At 38.9% G+C, this 20,142-nt stretch overlaps 2 protein-coding genes across 4 annotated transcripts in view; both read left to right on the forward strand.

Moving 5' to 3' along the window:
* Positions 1 to 12,621, forward strand: part of polr3b (polymerase (RNA) III (DNA directed) polypeptide B) — a 39,699-nt gene extending 27,078 nt beyond the window's left edge. For both annotated transcript variants that reach the window (XM_088996051.1, XM_088996050.1), the window contains 8 exons: positions 1,212 to 1,370; positions 1,469 to 1,586; positions 1,762 to 1,904; positions 5,765 to 5,868; positions 7,756 to 7,922; positions 9,168 to 9,281; positions 9,363 to 9,536; positions 11,559 to 12,621. In XM_088996051.1, coding sequence (XP_088852177.1) covers positions 1,212 to 1,370; positions 1,469 to 1,586; positions 1,762 to 1,904; positions 5,765 to 5,868; positions 7,756 to 7,922; positions 9,168 to 9,281; positions 9,363 to 9,536; positions 11,559 to 11,688 — 1,109 coding nt within the window. In that variant the 3' untranslated portion in view covers positions 11,689 to 12,621. The remainder of the gene's footprint in view (positions 1 to 1,211; positions 1,371 to 1,468; positions 1,587 to 1,761; positions 1,905 to 5,764; positions 5,869 to 7,755; positions 7,923 to 9,167; positions 9,282 to 9,362; positions 9,537 to 11,558) is intronic.
* A 214-nt stretch (positions 12,622 to 12,835) lies between these two features.
* Positions 12,836 to 20,142, forward strand: part of rfx4 (regulatory factor X, 4) — a 43,023-nt gene continuing 35,716 nt past the window's right edge. For both annotated transcript variants that reach the window (XM_088996052.1, XM_088996053.1), the window contains exon 1: positions 12,836 to 17,613. In XM_088996052.1, the coding sequence (XP_088852178.1) occupies positions 17,571 to 17,613 (43 nt within the window). In that variant the 5' untranslated portion in view covers positions 12,836 to 17,570. The remainder of the gene's footprint in view (positions 17,614 to 20,142) is intronic.

Consider the following 20,142-nt stretch of genomic DNA (forward strand, 5'->3'; position numbering starts at 1 on the left):
AGCTGAACAATTTTTGTTTGATAACCCTAACTCCTTATGAGGTAAGCAAATGTGATAGCTGTCAATTAATTTTAACATCAAATTCATTGAAGGTGTGCCTTATATTCCAGTGTGCCTTGTATAGATTGGATTGGATATGCCTTTATTAGTCTCACAGTGGAGAAATTTACAGTTCACAGCAGCAAAGTGATGAAAAGAATGAAAGTAGAAAAACAAAATACATGAGCTGCTGGTAAGGCAGCCACTCTCGCGGCGCCATCTTGAAGTCAAAAGAGCAAAAAAAATATATAAAATATATATATGGTAAAAGTCAGAAAATACAGTACACCATTCATTGGGGCCGTAAAATCCAGTAACTGCACAATCTTTGTTTGATAACCCTAATTCATTGAAGGTGCGCCTTATACTCCGGTGTGCCTTATACATGGAAAAAGTTTGACAATATACTATTCATTGCAACTTATATACCGTACATTGTGGTAACTGCACAACTTTAATTGATAACCCTAACTCCTTATAAATGAAGGACATTTGGTAGCTGTGAATTTATTTTAATATCAAATTCATTGATGGTGCGCCTTATAGTCTGGTGTGCCTTATATATGGAAAAAGTTTGAAAACACACCATTCATTGGGGTTGCGCCTTATACACTGGAAAATATGATAAGTGCACAGTCTTTATTTGATATCCCTATGAGGTAAGGAAATGTGATAGCTGTCAATTTATTTTAATATCAAAATTCATTGAAGGTGCGCCTTATACTCCGGTGTGCCTTATACATCGGAAAATAAGGTAACTGCAGTCTTTATTTGACAACCCTGAAGTAAGGAAATTTGACAGCTGCCATATTTATTTTAATATCATGAAACTAAGTCAGTGCCTTTAACCCTCATATTATGGTGAAAAAAAAGATCACATTGATTATGTTGTGGGTCATTTTACCCGTATGTAAAAATGCACACAAAACAGTCAAATAACTGTTTTGTGTTTCTGAGATGTCTTAAACATACTTGAAAAGAAAGACAACGTATTTTCTATCCCATCGAGATATTTTAGAACTGATTTGAAGAAAGGAAAAGGAAAGCGTATCCGGTGGTTTTAGTCAACACCAAAACGGAAACGAGTCAATTTGACCCGTCACGTAATATGAGGGTTAATGCTATTGCTAGCCTTCACCAACTGCCAGTACTAATAACTCCAGTCCCTCTAGGCTTTGGTCGTTGTCTGGTGTACAAAAACGCCAAGTGCACCCTCCGACGTTACACCAACCAAACCTTTGATAAGGTATTGGGCCCCATGCTTGATGCTGCCACCAGAAAGCCCATCTGGAGACACAACATTCTGGACGCTGATGGGATCTGCTCCCCAGGTGAATAGCTGAAGCACCGGATGTTGCCCAAAATGATTCGCCGTATTTAACTATCCAGTGAGCCATTGTTGAATTTGTGCTCCGATGTTGTGCTGCAGGTGAGCGAGTTGAAAACAAGCAGGTGCTGGTAAACAAATCCATGCCGACCGTCACTCAGACACCACTGGAGGGCAGCACCCAGCCAGGACAGCCTCAATACAAAGAAGTGCCCATCAGGTGAGCCTAAGCCATCCATCCATTTGCTTATCCTTGCGAGGGTTATGGAGAGCTGCAGTCTCTCTACGAGAGCCCGGGTCAGGCTCCAGCACCCCCGCGACCCTAATGAGGATGAAGCGCTTTGGAAAATGGATGAGTGGATAGCTGGATAATAAGTTACCCTCTCCCATCGCAGCTACAAGGGCTCAACAGACTCATACATTGAGAAGGTGATGATCTCGTCCAACGCGGAAGACGCCTTCCTCATCAAGATTCTTCTCAGGCAAACCAGGAGGCCCGAGATCGGGGACAAGTTCAGCAGTCGGCACGGACAGAAAGGTGGGAAACTTGTTGTACGAGGACAACTCCACAGGTCGTTGAATCCCTTGCTCCACACCCCCCCCCCCCCACACACACACTCCTTCTCACTACCACATGTGTCCTCATCACTCAAGAGCTCTTTTGCAATTAATTAGCTCTTTGTCCTGTGCCAGACTATGCAAATTTATGACACCCCAACAGTATTCTGACCCCCCCCCCCCACCCGCCCCAAAAAAAGTGTTTACAACCTTCATTGTTGGCAGCCGGAACCTCCCCTATAGAGGTGCCTCTATGATGTTTTAATCAAAAAAAGCTAACTGGCGCCGCACATAATTTACTTTCTTCATTAAGGCGGTGGCCACAGGGCCGTCAGTTCAGAACAGGACAATGTCTCCTGTCTTGCATCATGACGGAGAGCGCGGGGTCAGCGAAGGGTTAGTCCGGGTGGGGTGGGGGGTGGTCAAGGTGGTCACTTACTGTAGAGGAGAGTGTCAGTAGCAAAAACTACCATGAAGTCAAGAAAAAAAAAAATCATTATTCTTTGTTGTTGTTTAAAAAAGTGATCTGTGATTTGAAACCACATTTTCTTTTGCGTAGAGGAAAAGCAAAAGGCAATCACATTATTTCCATCAAACACAATTTCTTCCAGATGCCAATGAAAGAAATACACAGCATTGTATCATAAAGTCACTTTATTTACATTTGTGATGGTCATTTATGGCTTGATGGAATGGCGTTGGAGGTCGAAGGTCAAAGGGAATTGCTGTTTGGAAAGAGAGGCGCATTACATGAGGACTGTAATTAAAGAAATAAACTGTGCTGTAAAATAAAGTCTTATTTACCTTTTTGATGGTCGTTGATGGCTTATGGAAGGAGAGTCACCTTCCATAAGGACTGTTGGTACTGTTCGGTCGTGTGCTTCCACCGAAGATCACTCCGCCAGCCGCGGTGGGTGTGTATTATGAAAATAGTGCTTATTATAAGGTTTAATTTTCATACATTTGACGTTTGTAAGACGAAAAGTTTGTAAGATAAAAAGTTTGTAAGTTGAGGTCTCACTGTACATTTAAATAAATAAAATTTGCCTTCAAAATAATCCGTTCATTAGAATGAATCACTCAAATCAACAAATCTCCCATTTGTTAGCAACGATGATGGTATTTATCCCATTTTTCAATATTCCAGTTGGTGGTAGTCTCGTTCCTTTTATGTAGTTTTGATATTTAATTAAATCGCAAATGTGAGTGTCCTCCAGCTTCTCATGACTGGTCCTATAAGTCCAGGTCAACAGAGCAGAATAAGTTAATTATTTACCGTTCACACACACACATACACACACACACACAGCTGTAGGTTGTGTGTGTTGGACGTAGTGAGAAAGAGAAGGGGGGGGGGGGGGTTCTCCATTGTGCAAGCAGCCAGCATGGAGCTGTAAGTGCTGTGATGAAGGGCGCTGGACCCTCGCTGTTGTCTCGCTTTTCTCTTCTGATTTCATGCCTCTTTTATCATCCACTTTCACACAAAACAAACAACACAGAGCACGTCTGCCATGGGAACCTCTGCCCGGTCCTCACCGTTCACCTTCCTCAGTATTTTACCCCACTTTCTATATTTTTCCTCGACACGTTTACTTCCCTCCCTTCACTCCCTTTGACTATGTTGGCTTTCCTCCCGCTCCCATTCACACTGCAGCTTCCTGCTGCTGGACGACTTTCCAGTAAAACGCAGCGCTTGTTGGCGGTCAACATCCTGTCCAACGTTAGCAGTCAGTGACATGCCCCCCCCCCCCCCCCCCAAAACAAAACGTTTTTTTTCCCCCCCATGTGTACAGGTTTCAATATCTCCTCCACTTCCTTTGAGTTGAGTTGAGGGTTGGTCATGTGTAATCCTGCTCTCACTGTCGAGTTTAAGCACCTTTTCTCCATTTCCTGTTCTTGCTTCTCATTCTCTGTTTTCCTTCATTCTCTGTTTTTTCATTTGCAAATGGGACTAAAATCTGTTTGTCCTGGCCAGGCAAGAGTACCGTGTGGCCCCCTCTACGCAAACATTTGCACTCCCACTTAAAGTCTCGTCTACGGGGCTGCTTGACGAATCATAAAGGCGAGCCCCGTCTGTCCACATGAGGGAGGAAATGATCCAGCAGAAGTCCACACTAAGAAAAAGATAGAATTGGAACCCCTGCAGCACTGTTAAATTCAAAATATATGACCAAAATTCAGCACAAAAAATCTGGCAAAATAAGTAACCAAAAAATGAACATAAACACAGTGAATGGATAAACATCTGGCAACAACAAAGCTGTACTAGTACCATATTTCCAGTGGATAAGGTGCATTCAAAAGCCATACAAATTAAATGACAACCGACACCATTTTTTTTTGTTTCCTAACTGACATCAGAAAAACGTTTTACAGCATCTAAAATACCCAAAACACGCAAGCTGATATTTTAAGTCAAATGCAAGACACCAATAAAAATGAGTTAAAGTGTCCCAAAACTACTTCAAAATGACCCCGAAAATGGCGAGTTTCAGAAGGTCCCGCCCCCTTGTTCGTGACACCACGGCAGGACGTTTTGCCTTGCTCTAGAATCAAAACAATGGCTTCAGATTCGGAGAAGATGCTTTCTTGTTACTCATCCAGTTATGAATATGATTCAAATAGTACTGAAGAGGAAAGCATACATGTTTGCAATTGATTAAAGAAGTCCTTCCGTGTCATTTTGATGTGTCCGGACTCAAATGTAGTGTCCCAGAAAATGCACAAGACTTATATGTGAAGTCATATTGAGCCACCACAGGTCTCACAACTACTCTCAACAGCCACCGATTCCATTTACCCCTGTAGAAAAAGTAGTGCGGAACCCCAGCGCCTTATAATGTGGTTTACCCTATACAGATAACATCCGAGTTACAACCGGGTTCCGTTCCGACAAAACGGTCGTAACTCAAATGGTCGTAAGTCAAAATCCATTCAAAATGGCCGACGTGACATTTACACTACACGATAGTATACAATGTCAATATAACTGTACCTGTAATGTATACAAAACTGTTTACTGTACAGTTCATTTATAAATGTTATACTTACCTTTTTGTGTCATTTTTATGATTTTATATTCTCAATTTTTATTACTGTATTACTGTACCTGTAATGTATACAAAACTGTTTACTGTACAGTTCATGTATAAATTTTATACTTACCTTTTAGTGTCATTTTTATCATTTTATATGTCATAGTATCGATTTATATTTTATATTTGGATTTTATATAGCGGGTTAAAGAAAACACTCATATGTAAAGAATACAGCTGTTGAAAAATCACTCTCCCTGCTAACGGCCAGAAGAGGTCGGACTCAGGTGGACGCCGAAGGAAAAAAGCAGTATACAGTATTACAGGAGATTTTGCCGAGACAGTATCTACATTGTATAATTACTGTACTGAGTGTAGTTACACAGTAGATTGCTGTGCGAGTGTGTGACATGCTGGCTGGCCAATATTGTAGTACGCGTTGCCGACTGCTTGCGCGTTACGGTGCCAGGCCTAGTATTAAAAAAAAAGGGTCTGGCGGTTGGGGTCGTAAGTACGGGTGGTCGTAAATCGCGCCAGTCGCAACTCGGATGTTACCTGTATTTGGATTTTTTTTAATATATTTATATATTACTTTGGGACATTTTTTTCACTTATTGATGGTGCGTCTTATACCCCGGAAAATACATCATATTTTACAATACGTCTGTGTAAGCTCTCAGTCGTACAGGAGTGGTCCATCGATAGGAGGCGAAACGTCCGAAACCTTCACTTTTGTACAGATGACGGCTGAAGAAACCTTCTCATCCATATTTTACAATAGTAACAAAACATTTGTCTATTTCAGGTGTCTGTGGCCTCATCGTCCCCCAAGAGGATATGCCTTTCTGTGACACAGGCATTTGTCCCGACATCATCATGAACCCACATGGCTATCCTTCCCGAATGACGGTATGCTATTTTCAGCATCCATTACTCCTCACTTTGCCAACATTGTCAGTTCCAAGGTTACGAACGGTGTGCAGTTAACTAGTTGGCATAGCAGCGTGGGAATGTGTGATTGCTGTTAATTTATGGCTCACAAGTGTTTTCCATGCAAATATTGACTGTAATTATGACCTTACTCCAATGTGAGAAAGTATGGCGCATTCCAATGTACAATTTTGGGCAAGGTTGAAACTTCACCAAAAACTGAGCACCGCCATGTACTACCATCACAATCAGAATCATCTTTATTGACCAAATAATGTAAAACACACAAGGAATGTGTCTCCGGCAGAACACGCTGCACTAGTATCATCATAAAAGACATGACAAATAAGTATGGACGACATGAATAAAGGCTAATCTAATGGAATCATATTCCTTAATGTAAGTGGTACCTCTCAGGAACAACTGTGAGACAATATGCAAAGTATCAAGCAGACAAGTGAGTCCAGAGATAGAGCTACAACAATTATAACGAGATGCTGTTCCATAGGGTTGTGCAAAATGTGCAAAGAGCCACAATACAGTTATATTTGGGGTTATTGTTTAGAAAGTTAATGGCGACGGGAGAGGAAGCTGTTTAAATGTCTGCTAGATTCGGTGCGCATGGATCGGTAGCACCTGCCAGATGGAAAAGGTGATGGGCAGGGTGCAAAGGGTGCGCTAATAAATGATACACACATTATTTGCAAAGCAATTTTTTCGAAGAACAAAAAGACACTTTACAGAAACATTTTGCATTTTAGCTGTGAAACATGAAGTCAAGAAACGCCAGGATACATCAGAAGCATTGATGTGTAAAAATAAATGAAATTCAATGAATCGCCATGCGAGGCTGTCAATTGCTTGGTTACGCAATAGCTAGCATGAAATGTAAGGAAAGCTGAGTTAATCAAATTTTGTATTTGTTCCTCTGACTCTTGGTATTTAAAAAAAAAACTTTTAAAGTACATCAGTCGTTTGTCTCTGAACACCAATCAATAGCTCGCAACTGGAAAAATCCGGGAATTTGATTCTTATAGGTCACATTGTCATTGCACTTGAATGGAGGACAGTTCAGGGGTGCCCAATCGAAGGGCTATTTTTAAAGCAACAATCCTCCATGATCGACCTGTTACTGCAATCGACGATGGACTTGGTACTAGTTTGTGGGGGACACCCCCGAGATTTTTTTTTTTTTTTGAAGGAAATTGTCATTGAAAGAAGTTTAAACACACAAGAAAAACATCCTGCAATTTGTGAGAGATTTTTGCATTCAAAATTATATCTGTGCATATCCCATTAGGATTACAAAGAGCCTCATTATCTCCTCCTGAGGTTATCATTGTCTCCCAGAGCTCACGTCCTTTTGACTGAACGGCAGTGTGACTCCCCCGCACAAACAGATAGCCGTTACCTCGGCGACAGACGCCACCAAGTTTTATCAAACCTTCACAGAAAACATACGGAGCGTCTCTCCCTGTAAAATCAGCAGTGATCTTTTACTGCTCAACTTGCCAATGCCAGCATGGTTGCTAGCCGCCGCCATCGCCATGGCGAGCGCTCAGCAATGTTTGGGCTGCGGAGGACATCTCCCCACAAGGAGAGTAGGTGTCGGCCTTTTATGTGGTGGGGTCAAGGGTTGTGCGGGGTCAGCCTTTAGCCAAATTACCAAAATCAGTCACCCTCAGCTGGGAGTTACACGTGTTCCCTAATGTAGTGATTCCCAACTAGTATGCCGTGAGAGATCATTTAAAATATTAGTCTTGATTCTAGGTTTGGAAGCACGGATCTCACGCATCTTACGGTATCAAGGAATGGAACATGAGTTACACACAGAAGCGCTAATATAAACAAACCTTTTCGTGTCAGGTGGGGAAGCTTATCGAGCTGCTGGCCGGCAAAGCGGGAGTCCTGGATGGACGCTTCCACTACGGGACGGCTTTCGGGGGAAGCAAAGTGAAGGATGTGTGCGAGGACCTGATCCGCTATGGATACAACTACCAGGGGAAAGACTACGTTACCTCGGGCATCACCGGGTAAATAAACATCACAATTTTGAAAATGAATCTATTGCGATCGATGGCAGGCATCTTAAGTTATACACTGATGCTGGGTCTGATCCACCCCAATACTGCAACATGAGTATGGCTAAAATAATTGGGCAGTTTTGGAGTGAAATGCAGAACAAAAATAGTAACAAAATAATATTGAAGTTTGGACTAAATGAACTATTGTGGACAAAAACTGAACAGAACTGGTTTCTTGTTCAGGAGTTTTGTGCCACCCTTGAATGGGATTTGGTGCATTTGGTGTGTGTGAATGTGTGCAAGTGTGCATGCATGTAGGTATGTACTGTGTGTGTGTGTGTGTGTTTGTCCGTGTGCATATACGTGTGTGTATGTATTATTTATGTGATTTTTTTTTTCTTTATGTGATTTATTTTTGCATTTTTCAAAAATTTGTTTTTTGTATTTATTTGATTTGTTTTAATTTTATTTGATTTGGTATTTATTCGATTTTGTATATCAGAATCAGAAAACCTTTATTCGTCCCACAATGGGGAAATTTGCAGTATTTGTTATATTTTGTATTTATTGGATTTTTTTCATTAGATTTTTGTATTCATTTATTTGTGCACTTTATTTATTTATTATTATTATTATTATTATTATTATTATTATTATTGTTATTGTTATTATTAATGTTATTAGCGTTATTATTATTACAGTAAAGTCTCGTTATATCGATATCGGATATATCGATAGTCCCGGTTATATCGATACTATTTCTATGCACGCATGGAGAAAATTACATGCAAACAGGGTCTGATATATCGATAGTCCCGGTTATATCGATATTTTTTCGGACTCCCTTGAATATCGATATAACGAGACTTTACTGTATTATTATTATTATTATTAGTAGTAGTAGTAGTAGTAGTATTGTATTATTTATTTATTTATTTATTTATTTATTTATTTATTTTTATTTCACGTGAGTCCTTTGTACCGGAAAAAATAATTAGTGTGTGGTTATTTTGTTATGCTTAGAATATCTTGTTTTCTATCCTTTCACTCCCACCCCAACCCCATCCCTCTTCAATTGCTGCTGTGGACTGCAAATTTCCCCATTGCGGGACGAATAAAGGTATTCTGATTCTGATTCTGATTTAGTTGTTTGCTTCAAACCATTGTTGGGTTTGGATAGTGGCCCTTTTATACCCTGAGTGCCAAACTAAAATAAATAAATAAATAAAACATGCTTATATTGTATCCCGTCAGTGAACCACTGGAGGCATACATCTACTTTGGACCCGTGTATTACCAAAAACTGAAGCACATGGTTTTAGACAAGATGCATGCCCGAGCGCGTGGTCCTCGAGCCGTCCTGACTAGGTAAGCTTTTACTTTCCACCACTCTTGCGAGGGACTCTGATCAAGAACAAATTAAAATTTCCCTCCACGGTTCGTCTTCAGGCAGCCGACAGAAGGTCGTTCACGAGACGGAGGTTTGCGTCTGGGTGAGATGGAGCGCGATTGTCTGATCGGCTACGGCGCCAGCATGTTGCTACTAGAGCGCCTTATGATCTCCAGCGATGCCTTTGAGGTGGACGTCTGCGGGCAGTGTGGCCTTCTGGGGTACTCTGGCTGGTAAGATCTACATATGTTGGGATTAATTATAGCTGTAGTGCAAAACGAATCGAAGTTAAATACAGTATAGTGTACCGGTAAGTTGTCTATTTGGTTTTAAAACCCTTTCGATACTGACGGTACAAATAATACATACAACACATTTCATTTATAAGCGCCTTTCAAAACTCTCAAGGTCACTTTACAGTCACAGGATAAGTTTTTCTTTGGGTGAGCGGGTTCACTCAACCCGAAAGTAACTCAAATGGACAGAAAGATAGCTGGACAGCTAATAGATAGGTGGCTAGTCAGCCAGATAGATAGCTAATAGCTAGCTAGCTAGATAGGCAGATGGCTAATAGCTAGCTAGCTAGTCAGCCAGATAGATAGATAGCTAATAGCTCGCTAGATAGGTAGATGGCTAATAGCTAGCTAGTCAGCAAGATAACCGATTAGCTAATAGATAGCCAGCCAGATAGCTAGACAGCTAGGTAGCTAACAGATAGCTGGCTAGATAGCTAATAGAAAGCTAATAGATAGGAAATAGATAGCAAGATGTCATTTTTTTAAGTCCATTTTTTTCTTGAACAGTCCGTCTCGATAGAAAGCTAGATAGCTAGCTAGATAAGTAGCATGATTACTGCCATTTTTTTTTTTAACTCTCAGAAAATAAAGGAGAGTAAGTTTCTTCCCAAATTTGCTGTCGGTACAAGTTAGTATCCCCATTCTTCCGATATCCAGTGACATGTGGCATTTGCTCGGTTTCATATTGTTTGTTTGTTCATAAATATCCATAAAAATTGTTTCCTATGTTTGTATTCTGATGTATAAACTCTTCATCTATGGTTTTATCTATAAAACTTATCGAAATGCCGGATGAGATTTTATTGACAATCAATATTATAAATATACTGTAAAAAATATTTATCTATGCATTTCTTGATTGATATACCATCTACAAAAAAAATCACATTTTCAGATTACGGTATTGAAAGTGTTAAGACATTTTCTTTTTTTAGTAGTACTGCACGTCCAAGTGGACATGTCCTCAAAGTTTTTCAGGTTTCCCACAGCGATAGAGAGTCCTAAATTGTGAATGTTTTTCCATGTTTTAAATACAGTGATACCTCGGTTTACGAACCCCTTGGCTTACGTACTTTTCGGTTTACGAACGTTACATCTATGAAAATTTTACTTTGGCATACGAACTTTACCTTGGCATACAAACTTTTTTCATAAACGGAGGTGCCTCAATGGGTGATATGTCGTTCGCGAACGAGCCCGTTCCCACAACAAAATGGCAGACAACTGTTTTTGTCCTCTATTCCCCACACCCAGTCATCAGTTAAAGTCACGTGATTGGTCAAGAACGCAGCAGTGAGGCGGGGGAGGGTTTAAACATTAAAGAGACAACAGTGAGTTTCAACTTTGATAGTTCAAAGGCCGAGTGTAGACTGCAAGGTTAAAATATTCCATCAATCAGGCTCCACAAACAACCCGCACAAGACATCTGTACACTTGATGCAAAAAGCTATCAACCCAGCTAAACAGCACACAATTGATGAGGAACTAGGTCTAATGATCGCAGAGAAAGCTCCTACAAGGGATCATTCCTCAAGATGGTAAAAGAAAAAGGTTACGTTCCTAATCAAGTGTTTAATGCTGATGAAAATGGCCACTCCATTCCATCAAGCCATCAACGACCATCACAAAGGTAAATAAAACGACTTTATTATACTGTACAGTTTATTTCTTCAATTATAATACCATAGCATATTTATTATACATAAAATAAGGTATATTTAGTGTAATTTTAAGGCTTAGAAAATTAGAAAGTAGAAAATTATGTTTTATGGGGACCTGGGAACGGATTATTCTCATTTTAATGGTTTCCTATGGGAAATTAATTTTTGGGATACACACTTTTCACCTTACGCACTCTGTCTGGGAACCAATTAAGTTCGCAAGCCAATGTATCACTGTACATCGTTTTGGTCCTCAAGAACAATATCGATAACCGTCTTACTATTCAACCTCTCACAGGTGTCACTACTGCAAGTCGTCCTGTCACGTGTCGTCTCTACGCATCCCATACGCTTGCAAGCTGCTCTTTCAGGAACTGCAGTCCATGAACATCATCCCCCGACTCAAGCTGTCGCGCTACAACGAATAACGCCACCAGGGGAACCGGGCAAAAGCCTTTTTCTCACACTTTTTTATATTTTTGTTCTTCCACGTGGATAATATTTCTGCCCGAAGATCCTAATTTGTGTACATCATGGGTGTCAAACTCATTTTTTGGCCGAGGGCCACATTGTAGTTACGGTTTCCTTTCGGGGGCCATTATGAATTTGGGGAAGTCATTCAAATATTTCATCCCATCCACATATTACATACAGAGTGCACAACAAATGAATGAATAACTATTTTTTAAATTTTGAAGTCAAAGTAATGACTGTCATTGTGGGACGATTTTAAATTGTGGTTCAGAATTAGGAAAGCATCATGGAATTTTCCAAGTTTGATTTGATTTCACGGGCCGAATAAATGGACATGGTGGTCCAGATTTGGCCCCGGGAACCTTGACTTTGACATATGTGATGTACATAATAAACACCTGACATTATTTCCCACATGCTACTCTTTCTTTGGCTCATTTTGACTTTCACAAGACATTATTAAAAAAAAAACTCTCAAATCAAAAACCATCCTATACAGACACTCCTCTACTTACGAACATTCAAGTCACGATCAACGGTACATATGAACATTTATTGTCGTAACATATGTAGTATTCTCTCCAGTTTTAATAATGTATTTAGTCAGACGATACTGCAAGAAAGCCAATTATGTACCACTCTTCAATCACTTGAGTGTAAATATTCGGCAGTATAGATGCTCCCCTACTTACGAACATTCGAGTTACGAACAACGGTACATATGGATATTTTTGTCGTAACATATGAAGTATGTAGTATTCTCACCAGTTGTAATGTATTTTGCCAGACTATACTGCAATGAAGCCAATTAAGTACCGCTCATCAATCACTAAAGTCTCAATATTCGGCAATACAGACACTCCCCTACTTACGAACATTCGAGTTACGAACAACAGTACATACGAATATTTTTGTAGTAACATACAGTATGTAGTATTCTCTCCGGTTGTAATAATGTATTTTGTCAGACTATACTGCAAGAAAGCCAATTCAGTACCGCTCATCAATAACTGAAGTCTACGTATTCGGCAGTACAGACACTCCCCTCCTTATGAACATTTGAGTTACAAACAACAGTACATACGAATATTTTTGTGGTAACATACAGTATGTAGTATTCTCTCCGGTTGTAATAATGTATTTTGTCAGACTATACTGCAAGAAAGCCAATTTAGTACCGCTCATCAATCACTAAAGTCTCAATATTCGGCAATACAGACGCTCCCCTACTTACGAACATTCGAGTTACGAACAACAGTACATACGAATATTTTTGTAGTAACATAAAGTATGTAGTATTCTCTCCGGTTGTAATAATGTATTTTGTCAGACTATACTGCAAGAAAGCCAATTAAGTACCGCTCATTAATCACTAAAGTCTTATTTGGCAGTACAGACGCTCCCCTACTTACGAACATTCGAGTTACGAACAACGGTACATACGGACATGTTTGTAGTAACATACAGTATATAGTATTCTCTCCAGTTGTAATAATGTATTTTGTCAGACTATACTGCAAGAAAGCCAATTAAATACAGCTATTCAATCACTACAGTAAGTATTCGGCAGTACAGACGCTCCCCTAATTACGAACATTCGAGTTACGAACAACGGTACATATGAACATGTTTGTAGTAACATATGTAGTATTCTCTCCAGTTGTACATGTACATATCTTGATAGAGCATCTATTTTAGGTCGCATATATTTTAGTTAGCATATATCTCAAACTTATGTAAGGCTTAAACATACATTCTTTACAAAATACAGTACTGAAGCAACTTACGAACAAATACACTTTACGAACAACCGTATCTTGTTCGTAAGTTGGAGAGCATCTGTATTTTTATTTTTTATATAATTTTTTTAAACATGATTTATACAGCGCACAAAATATTTACTATGATGAATATTTTGTGGTTCTATGCCAGTACAGATTGCAATCAACCTGTTGCTATCCATACAAGTCCAGATTTGCCATTTAGTCAGACAATTGATGAGTAAATTGAAATGCATTCATCTGGTGATAGTTAAGTAATCCTCTGTTACTTGCAGCTGATCGGGACCGAGGCCTGCTGCAAAATAGTCGAAATCTACAATCGATGCCTTCTTCAAAATGTATTTAAAAGCCACAATATGGCGGTAAGGCACCACTTTTACATTTAAGATGACTTTGACCCTTTGCTAGAAACTCCTCCCCTCACTACAACATTCGTAATTAGCAGTGCGATAAAGCCACTATAATAACAAAATCCCCTTTTTGTCCCCCCTGTTTGATTTCAGAGTTGAAATGTTGAATAAAAAGGACTTTGTTTGTTTTGCTTACGACTGATAAAAGCTCCCGTGATGATGTCATAACCTGCTTTGTATTGAATGACATTCATGTCAAGTCGACAAAATCCTCTTTTGGAGACATATGATTTCCTCCCATCAAAGCCTGAATGCCCCACACACACACACACACACACACACACACACACACAATTGAGGACTTTAGCAATGGGACAAAGGGCGTGCACATCCCGTTTGTGAGCGTGCACGTGATAATAGGAAGGATGCACCTGCCTCTGTTAATTGGCTACAATTAATGACATCCTCCTTATCTGACTTTTGTGTATTATGCCTTAACGTGCACTTTAAACATCTTTTTGCTTGTGTGTGAGTGTGTGTCGCAACTTCCCAGGTGGATTGTGGATACAAAAAAAAAAATGTCCGGCGAAAATGTCCTCTCCACGTTGCGGTGAGTAATTCAGCCATAATCCTCCTTTCTCCTCTTCTTCTCCTCCTCCTCCTCCTTCTCCTCCTCTCCTGTGGTTCCATTCATATTCTAATCACAGCTTTCCCTTCTCCAGCTCTCAGGCACTCCATCAGAGCCCCGACCAGCCTGGGGCTTTACACTTTTACCCCCCGAACCCCCCTTTTCTCACTCACTTTCTCTTCTCTTTGCCTCCCCTCCTTTTGTGACTACCCCCTCGGTTTGTCGCAGCCGTACCAAAATAATGTTGAGGTGATAAACCCCCTGACAGGAAATTGCACACTTAACTCATTCACTGCCATTAGCGAATTTATTCGGGAATTGAAAATATGACACAGAGCGCCATTCCCGAATTATTTTGGGTTTTGTTTTTTCATTCTTGGGTGCTGATAAAGCGCTGGCTATGGACTTTTTCTTTTCCACAAGAGGGTAGCATTTCCCTTTTTTTCCATTTTAGCGCTTTGTTCCAGCTTCAGCTATTGTTAAAGCGCTATATAAACCAATATGTATGTATGTATTGCATTGTATTTTGGACAGCCGCCCTCATTTCAAGATCATATAACTGCAGTCCCATATAATTTAGGAATTAACATTTTTTTCTGATGAAAGCAGAGAGTCTAAGGTTTCTAACGCTGTATTGAGTGTTTATGTAGTCCTAAAACTCAATATTCTGTGAGTCCTGCAATTTCAGTGAGAATGACAAAAACCCCGGAACTGGAGTAATAATAATAATACGTTTCATTTATAAGTGCCTTTTAAAACTCTCAAGGTTAATTTACAGTCACACACGCGCCAGCGTTCACTCAACCCGGAAGTAACTCAAATAGAATAGTAAGACAAATAGATAGAGAGCTAGTTAGCAAAGAGAATAAACTTATATACAATATTTCTTGCTACTGTCTACATGAACAAAACTCAAAAGAACAAAAAAACTCAGTCAAAAATAATATGACAACACAAAGACACAGGGAGTCATTCATTCAGTAGTTGCTGTACCCTCTTTGTGACATTAAGCAGTTCTAGATGAAAGAGGAGAGGATCAAAAGTGTCCTTTTCAACAGTGGATCAGGGACGTCATGGTGGAATTTCCATGTCTATTACAAGCTGGAGCGCATTTTCCACGTCTGGCAGTTAATGAGTTAATACTCCTAAATGACTATGTACGTTTGTGTACATGTCCTGAATGCACATTTGAGCTTGAGTTCATTTCATGCTAGAAAATGGTCCATTGGTGTTTTCTGTAAAATTGTGGTATTTTTAATTATAAATATGAGTTTTAATAGCCGGCAAATATACATAGATTTTTTTCCGATTGGCGGGCCAGTCCATCAAATTTGATTTAAATTGATCTTTGTGAAAAAAATACTCAAAATATATTCTTGTTCGTAATTTTTGTTTGATGTTCAACAGGTTTCGTCCAACCTTGAATGTAAGGTGGCCTTAAAAATAATTGCACATTAAAGGACAACCGACAACATTTTTGGTTTTCCTAACTGACATCAGAAAAACGTTTTATAGCATCTAAAATTCCTCAAACACCGCAGGTTGATATTTTTAGTCTAATGCAAAACACCAATAAAAATGAGTTAAAGTGTCCCAAAACTACAGTAAAGTCTCGTTATATCGATATTCAAGGAAGTCCGAAAAAATATCGATATAACCGGGACTATCGATATATCCGACCCTGTTTGCATGTAATTTTCTCCGTGCGTGCATAGAAATAGTATTGATATAACCGGGACTATCGATATATCCGATATCGATATAACGAGACTTTACTGTACTTCAAAATGACCTTGGAAATTACGAATTTCAAAAGGTCAAGGGGGCCCTTGTTTGTGACATCACGCTAAGACGTCTTGCCTTGCTCGAGAATCAATACAATGACTTCAGATTCGGAGAAGATGCTTTCTTGTTACTCATCCAGTTATGAATTTGATTCAAATAGCTCACCCACAGATAAATAATAATAATAATAATACATTGATAATACATTTAAGCGCATTTCAAAACTCTCAAGGACACTTGAGAGAAGTGTACAATGGGTCCTTCCTGGTCTTTTTACATTATGTTGCTCACTTGTTGCTGGCTATGGCTATCTAGATAGCGAGCTAGCTGGCTACCTAGCTAGCTATTGATTTTCTATCTATTAGCTTGCTGGCTGGCTATCTAGCGAGCTATTTGTTTGCTAGCTATAAGCTAGCTAACTGTCTATTAGGTATCTATTAGCTAGCTAGCTAACTTTCTTTCAATTTGAGTTATTCTGGCGTGTGTGACTGCCGCTGCTCATCCACGGATAAATAATAATAATACATTTAAGTGCCTTACAAAGCTCTCAAGGACACTTTCCAGTCACAGATAAGCATAGGTACTATATTAATAAGATATAATCACAAATACAATGCAATAAATAAAATACAATTGTAAACAGAAACAAGAGAGAGAGCTACACAGAAAATGCAATTTTAAATAGGTGGGAAATGATCATTCCGAACTGAGCAACCGCGTTTGGACACTTGGGAAGTGAGATCCGTGTGTGGTGTGAAAGCGTATGAAATGCCATCATGGAGGATGGGGAGTGCCCCCCCAAACCCCCTTCCCCACCCACTGCCCTCTTTCTTTTTTTTTTCTTGGGAGGGGAGCTTTTCTTATTCAAAAGAGGCCCACAAAAGACTTCCAGTGAGCCTTGCCACATCCCCATCTGACTCGGGGGCCCATTCATCAGCCCCGCAAGCCTATCAATGACATGTCCCCATCAGGGCTCCTATAAAATCAGCCCCTTTTCCCATGAAACATCAGCAAACATTTTGACGGCTCTGCCTTTGCCCCCGCTGGATTTCTGGAGGACCCTCTAAAACACCCCCCACCATTCCCCACCCACACGTACCCACATTCGCTTGCTCACTATCTCTCTCTTGTCCACTAAGAGTCCCAGCATCTCCCCCTCCGACGGGTAGTGGTCGCGGAGACGGCAAGAAGCCGGGCGAGGAGAGAGAGCAGGTGGAGGAGGAGGAGGAGGCGAGAGGAAAGTGGAAAGTGGCCGCCGTTTTCTACCGGGAGGAGTGCTGGATGGGAAGAGGATGCATTGCGGGCTGCTGGAGGAGCCTGACATGGATTCCACAGGTCAGTGGGATGCTTATGGGACGCTTTTGGGCCTCATGTCTTTTGGAAAGTTCCCAATTGGGAAAGGCAGGGAAGTCCGGCATTATTGCTATTCGGATCGCGTCCTCGTTTTTGGAGAAAAAAATTGAAACAATTCAGCTCAGATTTATTCAGCTGTTTATTTATTCATCAGTTTGTTTGCTTGGTTTTTTTATCTTTCGTTTCGCGGCTGTTGTTGGCACATTTCCATTTTTTATGGGGTGGTGGAAAGTGTATATTTGCTGTTCTTTTCGGCTGAAGTTAATTTTGAGGTGAAATTTTCAGTTGTTTTTAATTGATAAAAACATTTACAAGTTTATTTTTGGAAGCATTTTCCAAATACATAAATTCAGTTTTTTTTTTTTTAAAGATTTCATAATCAGAAAGAATTAGAATCAGAAAGCCTTTAATAGTCCCACAATGGGGAAATTTTCAATCTACAGCAGCAAAATTGAAAAAAAAGGGGAGGGAGCGGGGGTGAAAGGATAAAAACAAAGTATTCTATGGATATTGAAATGTCAGAAGACTGAAACTTATATATGTATACTTAAAACATTATTTATTATTTTGTTTTATTTTATTTTGTAGCTCCTTTTTGCTGCAGTTTTTTTTCAGTTTTGGAAGTTTTAATACAAGTGAACCGTTTTTAGTAAAAAAAAAACAAACTACATTTTTGTTTGTTTTTTTTTTTTTTTTTGTAATAGTTTTTTTAATAGTTAATTTTTTTTCTGAGTTTGACTTAAAATGTTCATCTTTTGAATTTTTTCAGGGGTAACTTTTTCTATTTTCTAACTTAGTTGGTTTTTAAAAAGTAGGTCCTCTTTTTGCTGAATTGTTTCAATATTTATAAAGTTTAAATCTGGAGGAACATTTTTGCGAATTTTTTCAATCAGTTTCGTTTTTAATTATTTTTTAAGTGGCTTGCTACCTAACTAAACTTACATAAGGTTATTAATTTGTGTTTTTTTTCTGAGAAAAGGGTCGTTTATTGTAAAAAATGTTTTTCATAAATTTACATTAGAATACAGAATAGGTAAGAAAACATTCAATCCGTGATGAGAAAAAATAACATTAGTAATTAAACTGTAGAGGAGAAATACAGAAATTCATCACTTAAGTTTAAATGAGGGAACGAAGAGAATAACATAAATGTCTTTAAGTTGCATCCTCAATAAACGTAATAATGTAATGAAGTGTCAAAAATTCCGTGTGTGGTCAGTTTTAGTCATGATTTAGGTTTTCTTGAAACAAAAATAAATAAAAAATCTCTATCTTGAAAAAAAAAAAAAAAACATTAAAATAGCATTAGAGAAATCTGTCAGGTCCTTTTTTTTAAAGTTTAGAAAGGGGTGGGTGAAGTGATGGAAAAATCGGATTTAAAAATGTATCATTCATTAGAGTTTGGTATCAATTCAGCATTTTAAAGTGAAACTTTAAAATTAGCGGCAAAAGAGATCCTAAAAAAATGCATAAAGTTTCAAATTGGTAGAGCGGGGATACCAGGAGCAAAAGTTCATGTTTTTTCATTTAGACCTTAAGAAATTGAAACTGTTCTTTTCAAATATGACTTCAATTATACCGAATTAAAATAACATCTGTGACAAAAGTGTCCAGTCAACCTTTTCACAAACATTCCAATTTGTATCAAATCAGTGAAAACTTGCTTTTTCATTTTACTCACTAATAATAATAATAATAATAATAATAATAATAATGATAACACTGTAATAATAATAGCAATAATAATACGGTTTTAATAATAATAATACTGTAATAATAATAATAATAATACTGTAGTAATAATAATAATACTGTAGTAATAATAATAATAATAATAACAATAAAATAATACTACTACTAATAATAATAATAATAACAATAACACCAATAATACTAATAATAATAATAATAAATTACATTTTAAGCGCCTTTCAAAGCTCTCAATGACACTTTACAGTCACAGACAAGCATAGGTACTATAATAAATAAAATATACTGACAAATACAATCTCCAAAGCAATAAAATTAACAGTGCCGGTGTCATTCACTCCACTAAAAGGCTTTTTTTTTGTGATGGAGGATGCAGGTGCACGCCGGCAGTGTGTATCGGGTCACTTAGTCCACAATGTGTTTTCAGAAATGTGTGAACATCCATCCCACTTGTTGATCGACTTTAATCCAATTATTTCCGTCCCGTACTTATCTACCCCCGAGACAAATGAAGCCTGTGTGGAGAATTAGCTTCACTTCAGCTGCTTTTTGCACCATACCCCCCCCCCCCCCACACACACACACACACAAAAAGATTAAATAAGACAATAAAATACGATCACAATCTTCTACCGGAGGCCCCGAAGAGGTTTGTGTTGTTGCCCAGATGGAAAAACAAGCGTTAGCTCCAAGTTGCGTAACATCGATTAGCATATTAGCACAACCATTAAAAACCAAACATGCACAATCTACACTGTGAGCTCCAAAACAATGACAGCAATGCTGAAATGTTAACTTTTG

The sequence above is a fragment of the Hippocampus bargibanti genome, linkage group LG05 (assembly GCF_051943395.1).
Source record: "Hippocampus bargibanti isolate YZ-2025 linkage group LG05, ASM5194339v1, whole genome shotgun sequence".
Taxonomy (NCBI): Eukaryota; Metazoa; Chordata; class Actinopteri; order Syngnathiformes; family Syngnathidae; genus Hippocampus; species Hippocampus bargibanti.